Raw genomic sequence first — 18,759 nt, 5'->3', positions numbered from 1 at the left:
ACTCAGAGCTCCCGTTAGGCACTATGTTGTGTGCTTTTATAGGCTACGGCTTTATTTTAGTGCAGTCTTATACTACTATGATGATGCTTGCTTTTTAGGTGACACTGAGACATAAACAGTTTGAGTGACTTGGGTAAAGCTATATAGACTTTACTTTTTTTTTTCCTGGAGGACTGATTGCTTCTCTAGATTAGAGATAGGAAAATCTCAATATGAAAATCTTAGTTAAAAAAGTCACATGCCATATGCTCAATTATATGTAGCTTGTATTTGAAGAGATTTCTGCTTCATTCACATTTTAACGTATTAAAATAAAAAAGTTTTTTTTTCAAGAATTGCTAATAAAAAAACAAAAACAAAAAACGAAGTAAAGCATACTTAGGAAAACAGACCAGTCCTTTTACTTCCCAGACAGACTGTTGTTTATATAAAGGTATAATTTAAAAAGTTCTTTGCTTTTTAGTTTTTGAGAATTTCATATACTACATTTTGGTCATATTCACCCTTCTTGTAATTCCTTCCAAATCCACTCCCACTTCCCTATCAGTCTAGTCTTCTGTGCTCTCTTTTTTTACATACACAAAAGTCCAGTTTATGCTGCGGATATATTTTAGATGTGTGGCCTTCTACTAGATGACTGTTAAGGTTAGGAGTTGGTTTAATACTGTGTCCATTTAGCAGAATAATAGTAGTAGTTTTAGCCTAGTGCCTATAGCTTGTCTAGTCACAGCTTTGAGGTCTGACAGTGTTGCTAGGTAAGATTTCTTTTTGTGGATTGGGCATTAAATCCAATTAGAGAGTAGTTGATTACTCTTATACTGGTTGTTCCACTAATGTACCAGTTATTTATGTCTTGCCAGACAGGCTGTTAATGCAGATCAAATGGTTCTTAGAAGCATAAGATTTATTCCTTCTTCAGTATTGTGCTTAGCGCTTTCTTTGAAGAATAGTTTTTAAAGTGGAGAATAACATTTTCAGTATCTATACAAAAATTCTGATTCAGTGTTTAAAGCTTATTTTGCTTACTTGCATTATTTCCTTACTAAAAATGTTTATTTTTGAGATGAGGCTTTTTTGTACAGCTCAGTTTGTCTTTGAACTTGTAATCTTACCATGCCAGCCTAAATATTAGGATAACAAACCTGTATCACCATGCTTGGCTCTCCCGTTATATAATCTTTCTTTAGTACTTTTTGCTGACCAACATATTTTCTTTTCGTGTTATCCTTCATTTTCTATAATAACTATTGTAATTTGCAACCTTTAAAAACTTACTGTAATAGTGTTGGCAAGAATCAACTGTGGTGGCATGTAAGACTTTAAAATATGCAGTAACATGCAATATTGTAACTATTTAAATCACAGTTCTTATTCACATGCTAAAAACTTAATGTGAAAGAAACATTAAACTCTGGCTTACTCTTTTAAATATTTTTTTATTTTTTATGATATATGTATGAGTGTTTTGTTTGCTTATATTTATGTATACCAAGTATGTGCCTTCTACCAAGGAGTCTTGACAAAGTCATTGGTGGCTATAAGTTGCTTTGTGGGTGCTGGGGACTGAAACTGCTCTTTTGTAAGTGAAGCAAGTCTCTTAACCACTCAGATGTCCCTTCAGTCCCACTCTGGTTCATTATTACCTGTTCACGTTCCATTGTGTTGTTTCAAATTTTCTCTTTCTTTTGTAGATTGTAATAAAATTGTTCGGTATTTATGTTTCCTACTTTTTAGAATAATATTGATGTATTAATATTTCTACTCTTAACTCTTTGCCCTGCTAACCTTCATAAAACCATTTAATGTTTCATGAGTTGGTCACATGCACAATATACACTTTATCTGTATTATTTTTCATTCATATTTCTGTTTGGAGAGTCTGTGCATTTTTACACTCTTATTTGACCTTTACATGGCCTATGTAGTTTATAGGTCTGTATCAGTGGTAGTATTGATTATCCTGTTATACTACTACTACTTCTTATGTATCTCTTGCTAGTTTGAGTTATTTGAGGTATCTATCCTCATTTATTTGTATAGTGGATGATATTCGGCATTTCATCTTGGATTCCAACTCTGTCCTATTCCATGTGTCACTCAAATGAATTCTGTATCCTAATAGAATTTTCTAGCACCATCGAATAGCCTTTTTGGCATTAGACTGTTTGGTGTAAGAACAAAAAATCCTAAATACAAGTAAAGTACCTTAAACATTTTTTAAGTTGTATTCATTTACAGAGAATTTCCAGAGCTCATTAATAATTTTAAATTCTCCCCAGAACTTCAGAATGTCATTAAAAAGGTTCAGATAACACCTCATTCTGGAGACAGGGAAAGAATTTCTTAGTATCATCTGAAAAACAGCACATCTCTCATTGATTAAGACTGTTTCAGGGCTGTGTGTGGAATCCCTATAATCTGGCTGAGGCAGGAGCATCAGGAATCTTAAATCAGGCTTGGTACATACTAAGACCTTGTCTTAAAAACTGGAAACAAACTGTGTGATTTCTTTGGCCCTTTATCAATTATTGGTAGAGAACAAACTGACTAATTTGGCTAAGTTAGTCGTACCGTGATTAAGAAGAGATTTGGCATCTTTGAAAGTTATATGATGTCTGAGATTTGGAAAAGTAATCATGTTGTTAAAAAGGATAAGATGTTTTTACATAGGTCATTATTAGCATCTTCCAAGGTGTTTATACAAAAATTACAACAAAGCAAAAATCCGTCTCATAGAAGGCACTTAAATGTTTTACATAGTGAAAAATTATCTCTCTTCAGATAACAATAGTTATTATTGAGAAAAATATAAGAGGGGTATATATTATAAATAATTTTCTGTAGTAATAGAACTTGATGTAGTAACAAGTAGATACATATTTTTTCTAATTCAAAATAGACTAGAAAGCCACCAATTTCTCTTTCATATTTCTTAAATTTGGAGCTCTGTAAAAGTTAAGATAAAAACCTACCTGAACAGAATAACTAGAAGATAAATTTAACAAAAATACAAATTTTGTGTGCTTTTTACTTTTGTTTTCAGTGAATGAACTTATTCTCAAACAGAAGCAGAGATTTGAGGAAAAGAGGTTCAAATTGGACCACTCAGTGAGTAGCACCGTATGTTTCAGCTCTTATTACTATTTCTATTTTTGTTTGTTTGTTTTATAATGCTGGAGCTTGAGTACAGGGCTTCATACACAGTAGACAAGTACCTTATGAAATAAGCAATATTCTTAGCTCCTCTTATTCCTATTTCTACTAAATCCATTTTAATGGTTTTTTTTTTCAAAAATAGATATTAATATCTAGTAAAGAATTGACTTTTCTTAAAGCAAGTTTATTTAAGAGTAAATTACTCAAATAAATAAGTAAATAATAACCTAATTCGATTGATTGTCTGTAATAGTTTCCTAGACTGACCATCAATTGAATGGCCTGGTGGTAAGGTGATACCTTAGATAGAGTTTACTTGTGTCAAACACTTGACGAGCCATATGTCAATGTATTTTGAATAAACTGCTCAAAGTTTCTTAATTAAAAGGATTATCCCCAAATTATTGAGACAAGTGAACTTAAAATTAATATTTTACAAAGTGCAAGGCCGAAAATCCAGGTATTTTGATTTACAGTACTTAGAAATTTCAACTTATTATTTGTCTTTTGTGTGTCTTTTATGCTAGTAAATTCATTCAAAGTAGAGATAAATTGTACCTCCACTAATTGGGAAGAAATAAGTTAGAATGTGATTGTAATTTTACTTTTGATGTAACAGAACACATGAGAAAGTTCTTAAATATTTGTTTTAGAATCTAAAGCAGTCTTGTTAAATTATCATCTTTCTTCTTTTCAATTTTAGAATGGGCATAGGTGGCAGATATTTCAAGATTTGCTAGGAACTGATCAGGATAACCTTGATCTGGCCAATGTCAACCTCATGTTGGAATTACTAGTGCAGAAGAAGAAACAACTGGAAGCCGTAAGTGGTGCCTGACTTTAAAGATCTTTGCGCTAAGTGATTATCTAGTTAGTCTGTAATGAAAAAAATACCTAGAAATCTTTTGAAATAATAGGTCATTTTCAGTAAATTATTTTTTATTAGAATAAACATATCTGAAAAGCATTTCTCCAGCCCATTTTGTAAGCCCTAAAGTGGATGAATAAAGGGTAATAGATTTTCAAATTTGACAAAACTGTGCACTAGGCCAACAGTGATGTATAGCTAAGAACTTACACCACTGTATTGTGGAGCAGAGGCTCTGGGATTGGGAGTATCATGTGTCAGGTTTATAGGACAAGCTGGGCATAGGATTAATAGACGTTGATGAACTAGCTGGGGGATTGGCAAGATAACTCAGTGGATAAAAGCTTATACCATGCAAACATGATGACCTGAGTTCTATTCCTGGTCCCATAGTGGAAGAAGAGAACTGTCTCTCTGACCTCCCCATATATAGCTTGCTTTAATATCTAGGCCTTTGATAAATGTAATCTAGTACCTTTTTTTGTTGTTTATTTTTTGTTTTGCTCTTTTTAATATGTATTATAATATATAGTATAGATAATATGAATATATATATATAATTTTCTACACATATGTATATGTGTGTATAATGTTCTTTGATCATTTTCTACCCCGTTATCCTCTATTATTAACTCCTTTCTTTTTACAACAAACCCCAACTTCCTAATAAATCTGTTCCTGCTTAGGTATCTTTTTGTGTGTATTGGGAGGGCTCAGCAGCATTTAAATAGGACCACGGGGCTGAAGGAGTATTGAGCAAAGAAATTAAGTAGAATCTACTCCACTGTGAAACACAAGTCTCCTAGCATCCTCAATCACCCCAAAAGGGTGGTACCTTACAAGTTTCACTGTAGTTGTGATGAATACTGATTGGCTCAGTCTTCTGGATGTCATGGACAAGTGGCCACTGCTGCTGTGAGTTTGTGGTGCAGCAGCTATGTCTTGTCCAGATGACACTGTTTCACAGTGAGCACTCTTTCCTGGGGCCGTTTGTAAAATAGCAATATCTGAATTTCTAGACCTGACAAAGTGTCTGTGTTAACAGTGCTTCAGATAATTCTGTTGCATAGTAAGGTAAATGATGGCTTTGTTAATCTTTGTTTTACCTTTTAAACCTGAAAAAAATGTTAGAATTGCATTTGTTTATAAACTATCTCATTCTGGTTTTAGGTCTTGACATATATTTATTCTGTTCATCTGCAGTTCCTTAGTTTCATTTTGTGAATTTTAGGATACCCATCAAATGTCATGGTCATAATGATCATTTATTAATATAATCTTCATTTCGGGTACCAGTTTGGGGTACTCACCATTATCCCTTTATATTTTTTATTTATTTATGTGTTTCTGTGTTTTCAAAGATTGACTTTTTTTTTTTTTTTTAATCAAACTTTACAAAAATGCATGACTTTTCCTGGGTGGTGTATTTCTGTTTACTCCAAGTTGAGGGCATCTTCATATGAGAGAAAGTATTCCACCTCGTTCCAAATAAGGGTTACTTAGAGAATTCTCAAGGATACCTGCTCTACTGCCAAAGAGCCACTTCCTTCTGACAGGGGAGGGTCAGAGTCTTCTTTGTCGTGAATGTTGATAGGCCTAATCCTGTGAGAAAGCTGTATACTTCTCTCCATTTAGTAATGCTTATGCTAGCAAATGAAATCTTTCAGAACAAACATTTTCATGTTTAGAAACTACTTTAGGTTCATTGTGGTTTTTGTCTTGATGTTGTTGAGATTGCTTGGAGAAAAGAAGCCATAGCATATAAATGTTTTTTTAAAACATGCAGAGTACCAATTTCTTCTGTTATTCTTTATGAAAAGTGGCTTGATTTTTTTTTTTAAATTGGAACTAGCTGATGGAAAAAAACTGTAAAAGTAGCACAGTAACGTAAGTGGATTTATCTGTAATATTAGTTATACAGTTGTCAATGAAAACTTTGAACTTGTATTAGTTAAGGAAAATGAAAATTTTCTATTCTAGGAATCACATGCAGCTCAGCTACAGATCCTTATGGAATTCCTCAAGGTTGCAAGGAGAAATAAGAGAGAGGTATGTCATTTTGTGCTTACATTATATTGAGTTTCTGTTATTCCTTATTTCCATTTTATATAACCATTTCAGGCTAAACATGTTTAAATATTTTACTTTAAGAGCATTTAACTTTGGAGGTGAATTTTCTTAAGCTTTGTTATTTAAAAAAAAACCTTACGTTTTCTTTTGTTCTTTTGTTGTTATCATACCATTTTTATTTCAGCTTTGTTTTTAGGCAAGGTCTCACTGTAAAACCCTGGGCATGCCTGGAACTCTAGACCAGGCTGGCCTTGGATCCATAGAGATCTGCTTGCTTTAGTGTCCTGAGTGCTAGAATTAAAGTTATATACCACCATGTTCAGCATAGTTCATTATTTTCAAGATCCTTTTTTGGAGGTGTGTTACCTGTTTTCAGCAGTTTTTACTTTAATAGCTAGGAAAATAGTGTATTGGTAGAGTACTTCCCTGCCGCATACAAAATAAGATCCTGTGAACCCCAGTCTCCAGTACTGTTAGCTTACCATAACGATTCATCTCAAAGCAATGAAACTAAAAAAAATAGAACCATGAGTTTTCCTCAGAAAACAGGGCAATTTAAAATAACCTTGAAAAGTTGCAGCCTTTCCTATGGGGAAAAATGCATGTTAAAAAAAATAGTTAAAACTTTAACTTGCAAATTCTTAACATGCAGGATACTTAAAAGACAGTATTGTATTCACTGATTTATAACCAGGATATTCTAATTTAGCAAAGTCACACATATAGATAATCTGTGAAGATCAATTCTGTGCTTTTGGCAACATATAAAACATAACTCTGAACTCTTGAGTTTTTCAACTCTCTAATATTTTCACTTTTAAGAGCTTTAAAAGTAAAGTGGTACTTTACTCTTAAACTATGTAATCTATTGTATGCCATGCTCTAGGCTGTTAACTTGAAAATAAAAAAGATGAGTAATCTTTTTACTGTGATAAAACTACATATTTCCAGAACTTTGTTATCTTAGTAGTTTTTCTTTTGGTCATTCATCTTGTCTTGCTACCAACTTCTGTCTTTGTTAAGATTTGAAATATGCTGGTGTGGAGAGCTAAATGCTCTTTACATGGTTTGCGACTATACTTTATCCTAACTTTTGTGGAATTTTATTTTATATGTTAACAAAAACAGTATCTTTATTACATGCCTAAGATTCACTTGTCTCTTGATGGTTTTGAGTGGGAGAGAAGGTAATGGTCAGTTATTCATTTGTTTAGCTTATAGCACAGTGCTTAAAAAGTGTATTTTATGTGTATGAGTGTTTGCCTGCATGTATGTAAGTGTACCACAAGTGTGCTTGGTGCTAGAGGTCAGAACAAGGGGATGGGCCTCACTGGACCTGAATTTACTGAGGGTTGTGAGCTATCTTGTGGGTGCTGGAAACTGAATCCATGTCCGGCCTCTGTAAGAGGAACTGCCATCTCTCCTGCCCACACAGTACTTAAACTATTGAGTTCATGGAGTCACCTTAGGATCTTTTTAAAATGTAGGTGTATTTTTGTTTGTTTGTTTTGTTTTGTGTGTGTGTGTGAGTGTTTTAACTAAAAGGAATCATTGGTCCCCAACTGTGTGCATTGCCAGCACACAGATGACTTAGAGGTCCTTGGTCCTTGGATCACACTGAGTAACAAGACTGAAGATTTCTAATGCATGTATATACTGTGAGCCCCCATCTCCTGCGGAAAAGTCTCTGGAAAATAGATAAATCTTCATATTTTTTATCTACCTTACATGTTAAACAATGAATGAAATTATGTTGCATTCATTTTACATGTGTTTTTTTTTTTGATGTAGACCTAATAGCTTCTTGTAAATATTTGTTTCATTGTAAGTCCTTGATAATAAATAAATAAATGTACCAATAAAGTGAATAACCCAGCCATATTAGGATTATGGTAATTAAATGAAATGTATGGTCATTTTTTAGATATGGAAATATGTAAAGTTTTTATTAGTTATTTAGTTTCTTTTTTCAGTATAGTTTCAAGTGTTAACAATTAAAGCTTTTATAGTCATAAAAAATCCAGAAAGGGCTGAGACCTTTACCTACCTCCCTTTTGGCCCCACCACAGTTTTATACATGCTGGCCAAAACGTGAGACTGATGAATTGAGACTAAAGACTTGATTACCCATGAAATGTCTGGCTGTACCAGCATCATCTTTGCCTAAGTCTGTCCCGACTCTCAAACCCTACAAGGGACAGTGAGGAGGTGGGTCCACTTACATTGGTGCATCTGGTGGATTTGTGTTACAGCAAAGGAAACCTAAGCTCAGAAAATCTTAATCCATCTAGTCTTTGTTCTATAGAGAGATACTTTTATTATGTTAGTCAGAAAATGAATCTGCTTGCTCCTCTGAAACAGTACTATTTAGTCTATGAATGTCTTACAAATAATTTTGAACAAAAACTGTTATAAAGTATGAACTGGAGTGATGAGTGGAAAGAATTGTTTCCTCCTCATGGTTCTGATAGGTCTTTCCTCTGGTAGCTGGTGTTTTCTAGTAACATCTCTGGGATACTTAACTGAATGATAAAGCTTTGTGTACTGCTTTTTTTATTTTTGTCATTAAACTTAATGGGAAGTTGTACTGGGCATTTCTAGCTTGACATAAATTGTGTCTAATATCCTTATGATTGACTTTCTCTTGTACTATATGTTTTTGTAGGTAGTTTGAAAACATTTCAAGCATTTCTGGATATTGGAGCCTATAGCAAGCAGTATATATATGTTCATAAGTACTTTTTAAAAAAATGTATCTATGATTGAGTTTGGTTATATTAATTTTAATTACAAGTGACTGAGGCGCTAGTTCATTAAACTCTAAAAAATCAATATATTTTATTTACTTTGTGGGATTGGGTTAGGAAGGGGGTGAATACACAGGTTAGAAGGCAACTTGGGGGAGTACGTTCCATATTTTCTGCTACTGTGTGTGTCCCAGAGGTCAAAATCAGACCATCAGACGTGATGTCTTTACTTTACCTCTTGAGCCATCTCACAAGTCTGACACCCTCATTTTTACATTAACACTTTAACCATTGTTTCTTTGTTAAAACAAAACAAAACAAAAACCACTGCTTTCAAGAGGGAACTCCACAAAGATATGAATACTAAGAGGAGAGGCCCTTTAGCAGCCACATTAGAGCCTACCTGTCATAGCATTTAATAAATGTATTTAGAGGAATGTTTTAGCTTTTCTTCATAGAGCAGTGGAAGAATTTTGAGTTCTTGGTAAAACCAGTTGTATCCATTCAAATCTGAACCAGCATTTGAATTAAAGTTTATAGTATTTCACTTGATTTATTTTTGAAGTAGACTGACAATTTTTGGAACTTCTTTATCAAACAGTTTATTCCAATTGTAATCTAAATGATTTAAATTTTAGCCATTTTATGTGAAATAAAACATGGGAAACTCTATCAGTAAAGGTTATGCTTAGAGTAGAAGAACATGTACACAACTGTTGATTACACAGCAAAGCATTGCTGGAATTCCAGAAGCTGCCTTCTTACCCTTTAGTAGTACTTTCTATTTTGCCTTCTTGCTAACATTCTGATATTACGGTAATGACATCTGTCTTTCCTGAATGTGTTGCTGCTGAAGTGTTTATAGGTCTCAATTTTTGAGCTTTATGTAAATGTACTTGTACAGTATGTAATCTGTTCCTGCCTTCTGTGGCTCAGAGTTAAGATTCACCTGTATGGATATACATGGTGAGTTGACTGTCTTAATTAGTTTCTATTGCTGTGATAAAAACACTATGATTAAGAGTAACTAGGGAAGGAAAGGGCTTATTTCAGCTAACAAGCATCAAGTCACCTTCCATCACCAAGGGAAGTCAGGCAGGAACTTACGGCACCAACTGAAGTAGAGGCTATGGAGGAGTGCTCTTACTGTCCTCCTTCTCATGGTTTTCTCCCTGCTTTTTTATACAACTCAGGACCACATGCCCAGAGTTAGCATCACCTGCTGTGAGCTGGGCCCACCATATCAATCAATAAAACAGAAACTGCCCCACAGGCAAATCTGGTAGGGAAAATTTCTCAATTAAGAATCCCTCTTCACATATGATTCTAGTTTATGTCAGGTTGATTAAAAAAACAACTAACCACAACATTGACTGATTCTTTTTCATAGTGTTCATTAAATAAGTATATACTATTTTCATCAAAATAATTGTTGGTTGGCATTTGAGTTGTTTTCAGTTGGGACTATTTATAAGCAATGCTAGTATCATACATATGTATATATTAGAGTACTTGTATGATATATATGTGAGAATGGAATCAGTAAGCCATAGGGTATGAATATCTTTACATTAAAGAGAGAACACTAAAATGTTTTCCTAAACAGTACTCCTTGGATAGCATAGTCATTCTACAGACTAATATGGATGTTTCTATTGCATTTTATTCTTGCCAGAAGTTATCAGTGACATTGCTTAGTTTAGAAACTAGAAACATTTCTTCCAGGTATGATTTGTTATCTTGGAGTTTGAATTTGCATTTCCTTGATGACTAATAGGATGCACATTTGATATTATGTTCACTGGTTCTGTGAGTTTTTTTTTTTTTTAATGTGTGTCTGTACATAAGACTTTTGTAGTTTTTCCATTTTTTTGTGGCTTAATGCCTATAAATTGTTTTCATAGCAATTCTTTGTCATACTTAGCTGTCTAACAAAAAAATCATGTTCCCTTCTATTTGGAATACTTTTTCCTGTTGTCTTATTTGTGCTATGTGATGGACAGAAGTTTCTACCTTAAGAGTATTCAAATTATCTTTCTTACGGTGTCTTTTGTGCTAGGTACAGAATCTTTTTCCTGAGGTTATGCAAATATTTTCCTCTACTGTGTTTTATTTGAAGATTTGTTATTTTTCACGTTTGGAATTCTGCTTTACTTGGAGATTTTTAAATGTGATATTTAGAGATCTTATTACAGCCGGCAAAACATTCTTTATTAAAAGTCCATCCTTTATCCCATTGCTCTTAAGTTTTTCACCTTCATTCATTATGTGTCCACATATACATATATATACCTCTGGCCTCTCTTTTCTGCTCCCATGCTCTATTTGTCTTACTTTTGAGAAGTACTATACTATATACTAGAACCTTAAGGGACAGCTTTTCTTCAAGAAATTCTAGTCTATTTTTGGCTCTTTGCATTTTCTTACACGTTTGAATCAGCTAATATATTTCCATGTTAAGTCTGCTGAGATTTTTATTGGGATTACATTGACTTTGTAGAAAATTGAGAAGAATGTATCTTTATAACATTGTGCCGTTGAACCCATGAACATGTTATTTGTGCATACGTTAGGTCTTATAAACTATTTTAAAATTTTTTGGTACTTTCAAAAGCTATCAGTCTTCTACATCCTGTTTAGATTTTATGATTTCAGTGCTAATGTAGATGATGATATCTATGTCTTGAATTTTATTTTCTTATTGTTGCTGAAACATAGAAATTCATCTGACTTAAATATTTTTAATCACCAGCAACCTTGTTAGACTTTCATTAATTCTAATTTGTAGAATCTTTTTGGTTTTGCTATGTACACATCATAATCTGCAATAACAATTCAATGTCTTTCTCTATGATCCTTATATCTTTTATTTATTTTTCTTGTCTTACTCTGCTGGCTAGGACATCCGGTACAGTGATGAATAGAAGTGGTGATAGCTGGGCATCCTAGTCTTGATGCTGATCTCAAAGTGAAATCATTGGACGTGTCACCATTAGGTATGGAGTTTTCTGTAGGGTTTTTTTGTTTTTTTGTTTTGTTTTTAATCATTCAAGGAGATACATTTCTATTCCCCTTGAGTAAGCAGCTTTTCTTTTCAGTTATGAATGGGACCGAGTATGCTTCAGAAGTTTTGTACATCTGAGATAATCATAGGATTTATCCTTTTCATTCTGCTAATCTGGATAAATAATGTAGGTTTAATATTAGAAAACCAACCCTGTATCTGTAGTGACCAGCCATCAAGAGTGTACCAGGGACATCTTTTCTAGAATGTTTTACATTCTAGGAGACCCCACCAGAGCAGTTTATCCTTTTACTTGAATGCAACCCTTGGTGTAAAACACTGAGTGATTTTTGTGTACTTTTGCGTGGTTTGGATTGTTAGTATTTTTTTCTTTTTTTTTTTTTATTGTTGTTTTGGTTTGGTTTGATTTTTGGTTTTTCGAGACAGGGTTTCTCTGTGTAGACTTGGCTGTCCTGGACTTGCTTTGTAGACCAGGTTGGCCTCAAAGTCACAGAGATTCTCTTGCTTCTGCCTCCGACTGCTGGAATTAAAGGTGTGCTCCTCCATGCCCAACTTGTTTAAAAGTTTTGTGTGTCTGTGTTCTTGGGTGAACTAGTAAAGTTACACAGATCTTGTGCAGTGTTGTAAAGATTGTTAACTTTGACAAGTGACATACACTCTTCTGGTTTTCTTTTGCTTTGTGGGGTAAAATTTATTCAGTCTATGATGTATGTCTTTTGAATGTTTAGAAATATAACTAGAGAAGCCATCTAGAACTGTCATTAGTTTTCAGTAGATTTTAGATTATTGATTCAGAGTCTTGTTGGTTCCTTTTTATGTTATACTTTTCTGAGAAATTGTCTATCATAAATTTTTGATATGTTCTTAATTTTTTTGTCAAAACATAGTGGCCTCTTTCTTTTCTCATACCACTAATACCTTTTTTTAAATCCTTGATTGGTTCTTCCCAGGGATATATCAATTTTATAAATTCTAAGAATCAGCTTTTGACTTTGTTTATCCTATGTTCTGCTTTCTGTTTCTATTTCTCTTTTTTAATATCACTCCTTGCTACTTGGCTTTTGTTTATATCTCATGCATTGCTGTAGATGTGCTCTTTATGTAGACTTTGTCATACATGGATTTTTGGTTGTACTTTCGTTTTAGCTGCCTCAAATGTTATTGAACAGTACTTTATATGGTACTATCTTTAACAGTGGCTCACTTAGATAGAAACATTTCTTGAATATGAAGATTTTCATTTTTTTTTCTGCATTTATTTGCTGGTTTAATTGTACCATAACAGAAACACGGTTACTTTTTAATGTGTTAACTTTAATTCTTTATTTTTCAAGAGAGGGCCTTCTTGTGTAACCTCAGCTGGTCTCAAGATGAATTTATAGTCCAGGCTGGCCTTGAGTTCTCAATCTTTCTGTCCCAGCCTTTAGATTACTGGGTTCTTAGGTTTGTACTCTACTATATTAGCATACATTATTTGCATAAAATGATAGGTTTTATTATGGAATCTTCAACATGCTTGTAATATGCTTTGATTCTTTCTGCTTGGGATAGCTCCCTTATTTTCTCTTTTACTTCTGCCCAGAGGTTTCTTTTTGGTCTGAAGATTAAACTTGGGGATTTATGCATGCTAGGCAGGAGCTCTACCACTGAACTAAATCTCCAAGCTTCCTTCCCCTTCTCTCTCTTTTCTTTTTTGAGATAAGGTTTCACTAATTTTGCCAGGTTACCTTTGAAGTCACTCTGTACCCTCAGGCACACCTTTCTTTAATTTGTGCAGAATCTTTCTAATGTGGTTCAATTTCATTTGTTGATTGTGGCTATTGGAGTTCTATTCAGACAGTTCTTGTATGTTTTTGTTTTGTTTTCTCCTTTCTATTTTCTCCTTCTTATGGTTAGGTATTTGATCCATTTTGACTTGAGTTTTCCTGCCCCCCCACCTTTGTTTTTAGTCCTGGCTAAGTGGTAGGGATCTACTTTTGTTCTTTTATATGCAAATATCCAGTTTTCATGACATCATTTGCCAGAGAGACTTTTTCTGAAGATGTGTTTTGGCCCCGTTTTTGAGAATTCTGTGGATGTAGTTACATAAATCCTTTTTGGATTTGTTCCAAATCCAAAATCCTTGTTCTCTGCTATAGTCTTGCCTGGTTTTGTATGACAAACATTGTTTTCTTCATTGCAGCACTGTTTAATAATATATTTCTAACTTGTTCCTTTAGATCAAGATTGCATTAGCTATTTGGGAGTCTTTGTGTTTCTGAATTTTAGGGGTTTTGTTTTTTATTATTATGAAAGTATGATTGGAATTTTGTTGGTGATTACATTGAATTTCATTTAGTGATGTTGCCATATTTACAATACGAAGTTTTCCTGATCCCTGAACATGAGAGATGCTTATTCCTTCTAGTGTCTCATTTAATTCCTTTTTTAAGTGCGTCATAGTTTTTCATTATAGATTTTTTTAAACCTTCTTTGCAAGGTACATTCCTTGAAAATGATTTAATTTCTTTACATAAATATTTACTATCTGGTAGTAAGTTTTGTACTTAACAAGTGTAGTGCAGTGTAAAGTTGTGAAAGTGTGTTGTCTTTTTTCTTTTTTTACTTAGCTGAGTCTTTAGTGATCCTGCTGTGTTGATTCTTGAAGCATTGTATTTGAGGTGGTTTTATGACTGACTATGTATAGTTGCCTTGATGTGTATGCAGGTGCACGTTTATACCTTGTGTGTCACTGAGCTAGAACTTGTCAAGTAGCTAAGCAGGCTAGCAAGGCTGCCTTAGCTTTCCCAGTGCTGGGATTATAATCATGGGCCACTACACCCAGCGTTTTAACAGAAATTCTGGGGATTAAAAACAGATTCATTTGCTTTTGAGACATGCAATTGCCAACTAACCCCACTGTATGCATTTTAAAAATATACTTTGTTTCTTTTGTATTTAGACCTAGTGTAGATCTGCTGTACACAACACCAGTTAAGTAGGCCTGTTACTTTCTTGTTTTGTGTTAATCCTTTTTAGAAATTTTTGCTGTTATATTTTTAAAAACGTTTCCTGCTACAGTGTGTAGGAGGATGGCACATAAATGCTTTTTATTGTCCTCTTAATATATTTTTCCATATGACTTCTTGACCTGTTTTTCCACATTTGATATGTCTGTACTATTTGGGGTGTGGGGGGAGATAAGTTGTGTTTTAAGCTGTAGGTCCAATGTAGTTCAGGCTGGCCTTCAACAACCAAAGATGACCTTAAACTCCTGATTCTCTAGTTTCCATCTCCTAAGTATTGGAATTATAGGCTTATACATATAGGTTATATGATGACCAAGTATGATATGGATTGTCTATGTTGATACAGGTTTTTAACTGTTTATAACATTCACTAATAATCCCTAGAATAAAAAAAATTTAACAAAGATATTTAGGAGTGATGCGTTTCAGGATGATGAAAGTATATAATAGCTGAACACGGGAGTGCTTTGTTGATTTAGAAGTAAAAACCACTGGAATCGTAAATGTCTGAAACAAAAGACTTCTGCAGGTGAGGGATAACTGGGATGTTACAAGTGGCTAAAATAGGTTGAAAACCATTTAAACTACATGACTGTCATGTGAGCTGGGCTAGAGTACTTTTATGTTAGAGTGAAGTACTAATAGTTAGAAATAGCAATGGGATGAATGGAGAGGAAGTAGTGTTTGTGTGTACTCTGTGAATCTGGAACATTAAAAAATTGGTTATTGGCCCAGTCTTTATTTGAAAGACTACCAAGTTGTCATTTAGTGTCTTCAGGAAAGATACTAACAGTGTTTTAGCTAAGATAGAAATACTGTCACTTTTTAAGAATACACTTTTTAAGAATGTGCAAAGTTTCTCTATGTAGATGCAATGTTGACTTGAAAATATGTAGTAATACGAATCACTTTTTGGTAACCATTGATTTCTCTGATGAATATATCTTCTCCCTTGATTTGGTGGCTACATCTGGCTTTTTGTCTTTCCAGTTAACATGTGTCTTCCTTAGCCTGCCTCTATAATGTTAGTTTTCTCTAATGTCCTGTGTTTGATTCATCATTTTTTATTAGATTGATGTTGGGTGATTACATTCATTAACACAGGCTCCTTTTATTATTTCTTTTCCTCATAGCCTTAGCATTTATTATTTACTGTCTTTACCTATAGTAAAGTTCTCTAAGTCCATTAAGATTTAATTTCACTTAGATCTTGTGTTTGAACATTTCTTCCATTGTACTGTTCTCAGTGATTAGCAAAGTGCTAAGGTGGTAATTTTTGGATTAATAATTTCATCGCTTAGATAGTTGTCACGTGCTTATTTTGCTGCAGTAGACAGTACTATCAAACCTTTAAAAATGTTCTTTTGTACCTGTCATTAAAAGTGTAAACCATAAGATAACTGTTTTCTTGAGTTAGTATTGCAGTGGTTGATGGCTTGCTTTTTATAGCAAGAAGGCTGCTTTCGGTTTTTCTGCCCACCGACTGAATGATCTTGAACAAATTACCTAGCCTTTCTGTGCCTCATTTTCCTAATAGACACAGTATTTGCTTCAAATCTGGCAATAAGTATTGTGCACTTATATGTGACTGCTTCGTGTTTTAAAATTGTTCAATATATTTGGGTTAAAGTAAAATAGCAGGTTATGCTTACTCAGAGAAGTACAGCTTTTAGAAAGCAGCTTAGTGTATAATGAAAGTTTTGGAGCTATTTCTGTTGAATAATTTCTATTTGACTCATCTCATAAAATCTGAAATAACCCAATAATACAATAATAATGATAATATCTGAGGCACTTGTGTGTTCTAGGTTTATGATAGTTGTAAACATCTTTACTCTCTGGTAAGAAAGGAATATTTCATTATATAATTGAATAGTATCCTGTGATTAAAATACTTTTATTTTATAGATATGAAAATTGTTGTTATGTCATAACAATATGTTTTATCATATTGTTATGAAGAGCCAAATATTTAAATGTTTAAAAACATTTATATCATAATGTGTAAATATTATAGTGCTTGATTCATAGTTGCTTTGGTATTGGTATAACTGCTGTCAGACTGAAAGTGGGTTACAACACATGCCTTTTAAAAACAAGCAATTAAATGAGGAAATATGAATCTTGTATTTTTAAGTCACTTTATTGTCATTGTTCATTATTTACATTTTTTATAAAATCAGCCTCTATTGTACTAAATAAACATAGCAATTATGTTCCCATATAAAATATCATGTATATTTCAATGTCAGCATTTGAATTTACTTCTGTGATTTTCTTTTCAGTCCTCTTAATGGTCAGTTTAGTAGACTTTTTTTTTTTTAACCTAAACCTAAAATTTTTATTATGGTGTTGAAAATGTGATGTAGATTAGAATTTTTTCTCCCTTTCTTTAATCTACAGCAATTGGAACAGATCCAGAAGGAACTGAGTGTTTTGGAAGAGGATATTAAAAGAGTGGAAGTAAGAAATCAAGAAATTCTTACATTTCTCATTGTTTACTTTTATTTTAGTTGACAGCCCAGCTAGTCCAGGGAAACAAAGTCTCAGTAATTTTTTTGTAGGTAAATTGTAATCTAAATTTATATTGACATCTATTGCAACAATTCCTGATTAAATGGAACAAAAATTGCTTAATTTTCTGTTTATAATCCAGTTAATTTAAATAATTTCCTCCTAACCCTTCATTATTTCCTTAAAACTATTATTTTTTATTAACTTTTTATTTTAATTTCTACTGCATATATTACAGGATACTGACGTTAATTAAAAGTGATGTAAATACATTGGAAATATTCTTGGTATTCATAATAAAATAAACATTACAGAAATTCATTGGGAGATTCATAGGCTACTGTGATGTCACTATATTTGGCTACATTTAAAATTTGTATGCACTTTGACTTGTTCACACACAATTGCATTTTGCTGAGAAAAACATTCATAGTATGAGTATTGTAGTGTTTAATGGAAATTCAGTGTCCTTTATAATTTCCTAATTTGTTATATTTATATTACCTGTTTAGCTGTTTTTGAACTAAGCCTGAAACAGTTTCACCTTATTTTGTATCTATTGTATTTTCAAATTTGCTGTTTTTCCATTAGTTAGAATATTTCATATTAAATGAGATGCCAGTTAGTGAGATTCAGTGACATAATTTATGTGATCATCTTTCATCAGCCCCTTCCCTTTGGGTTAATGAGCAAAAGTTAGAATTATGTCATTGTTAAATGAAGTCAATATTTGATTCAAGAAATATTGCTTTCATATTGTTTATAGATTACTCTTACAGAGTGACAGGCATATTCCAGTTTGTCATTTACTTTGAAGATTTGAATGTTGTAATCCAGTCACCATCCCAGCCTATTTTTCCTAATGACATTAATAGATCATCACTTGCATGAATAGTCAGCTGTGTATATAATATATTATATGTCCTCTCTGATATACTTTCTTTTCACTTATTCTGCATTTGGTGCTTTCGTTAGTTAGAACAGTATTTTTTAAGATTTATAATCTTTTAACAGTAGGAAAAGCTTTCGTAATTTCAGATTAACTTTGCTTTTTGTACTCTATGGAAAGGAATCCTTGAGAAGTTTAGGTTTGAAGACAAAAGTGACCGATGAGAATGTAGGACTAGAATAGAATATAATGCTGTATGCCTTTTTGCTTCATACATCTTTTGTTTGGAGTGTGTACAATAACTCAGATAATTACAATTTCAGGAAATGAGTGGCTTGTACTCTCCTGTCAGTGAAGATAGCACAGTGCCTCAATGTGAAGCTCCTTCTCCATCACACAGGTACAAAGTTTCATGTGAGCCATTGCTTGGATTTTATGTAAGCTTGGATTTTGTGTTAAGTGTTCCTAGTTCCGTAGTTCTC

The 18,759-nt window shown here is 33.1% G+C and overlaps 1 protein-coding gene across 2 annotated transcripts in view; it reads left to right on the top strand.

The window, feature by feature from the left end:
- Window positions 1-18,759, top strand: part of Cop1 (COP1 E3 ubiquitin ligase) — a 123,345-nt gene that overhangs the window by 15,560 nt on the left and 89,026 nt on the right. Inside the window, exons 4-8 of one of the 2 annotated variants that reach the window (XM_055624553.1) lie at window positions 3,044-3,108; window positions 3,860-3,979; window positions 6,005-6,073; window positions 17,278-17,337; window positions 18,601-18,677. In XM_055624553.1, coding sequence (XP_055480528.1) covers window positions 3,044-3,108; window positions 3,860-3,979; window positions 6,005-6,073; window positions 17,278-17,337; window positions 18,601-18,677 — 391 coding nt within the window. Of the gene's footprint in view, window positions 1-3,043; window positions 3,121-3,859; window positions 3,980-6,004; window positions 6,074-17,277; window positions 17,338-18,600; window positions 18,678-18,759 lie in introns of both variants that reach the window. The other variant, XM_055624552.1, reaches the window with a different exon arrangement.

Source organism: Psammomys obesus, unplaced genomic scaffold (genome assembly GCF_907164565.1).
Source record: "Psammomys obesus unplaced genomic scaffold, mPsaObe1.curated_primary_1811, whole genome shotgun sequence".
Lineage (NCBI taxonomy): Eukaryota > Metazoa > Chordata > Mammalia > Rodentia > Muridae > Psammomys > Psammomys obesus.
Note: the sequence above shows the minus strand (reverse complement) of the source record. Positions and strands in the feature narration are given on the sequence as shown.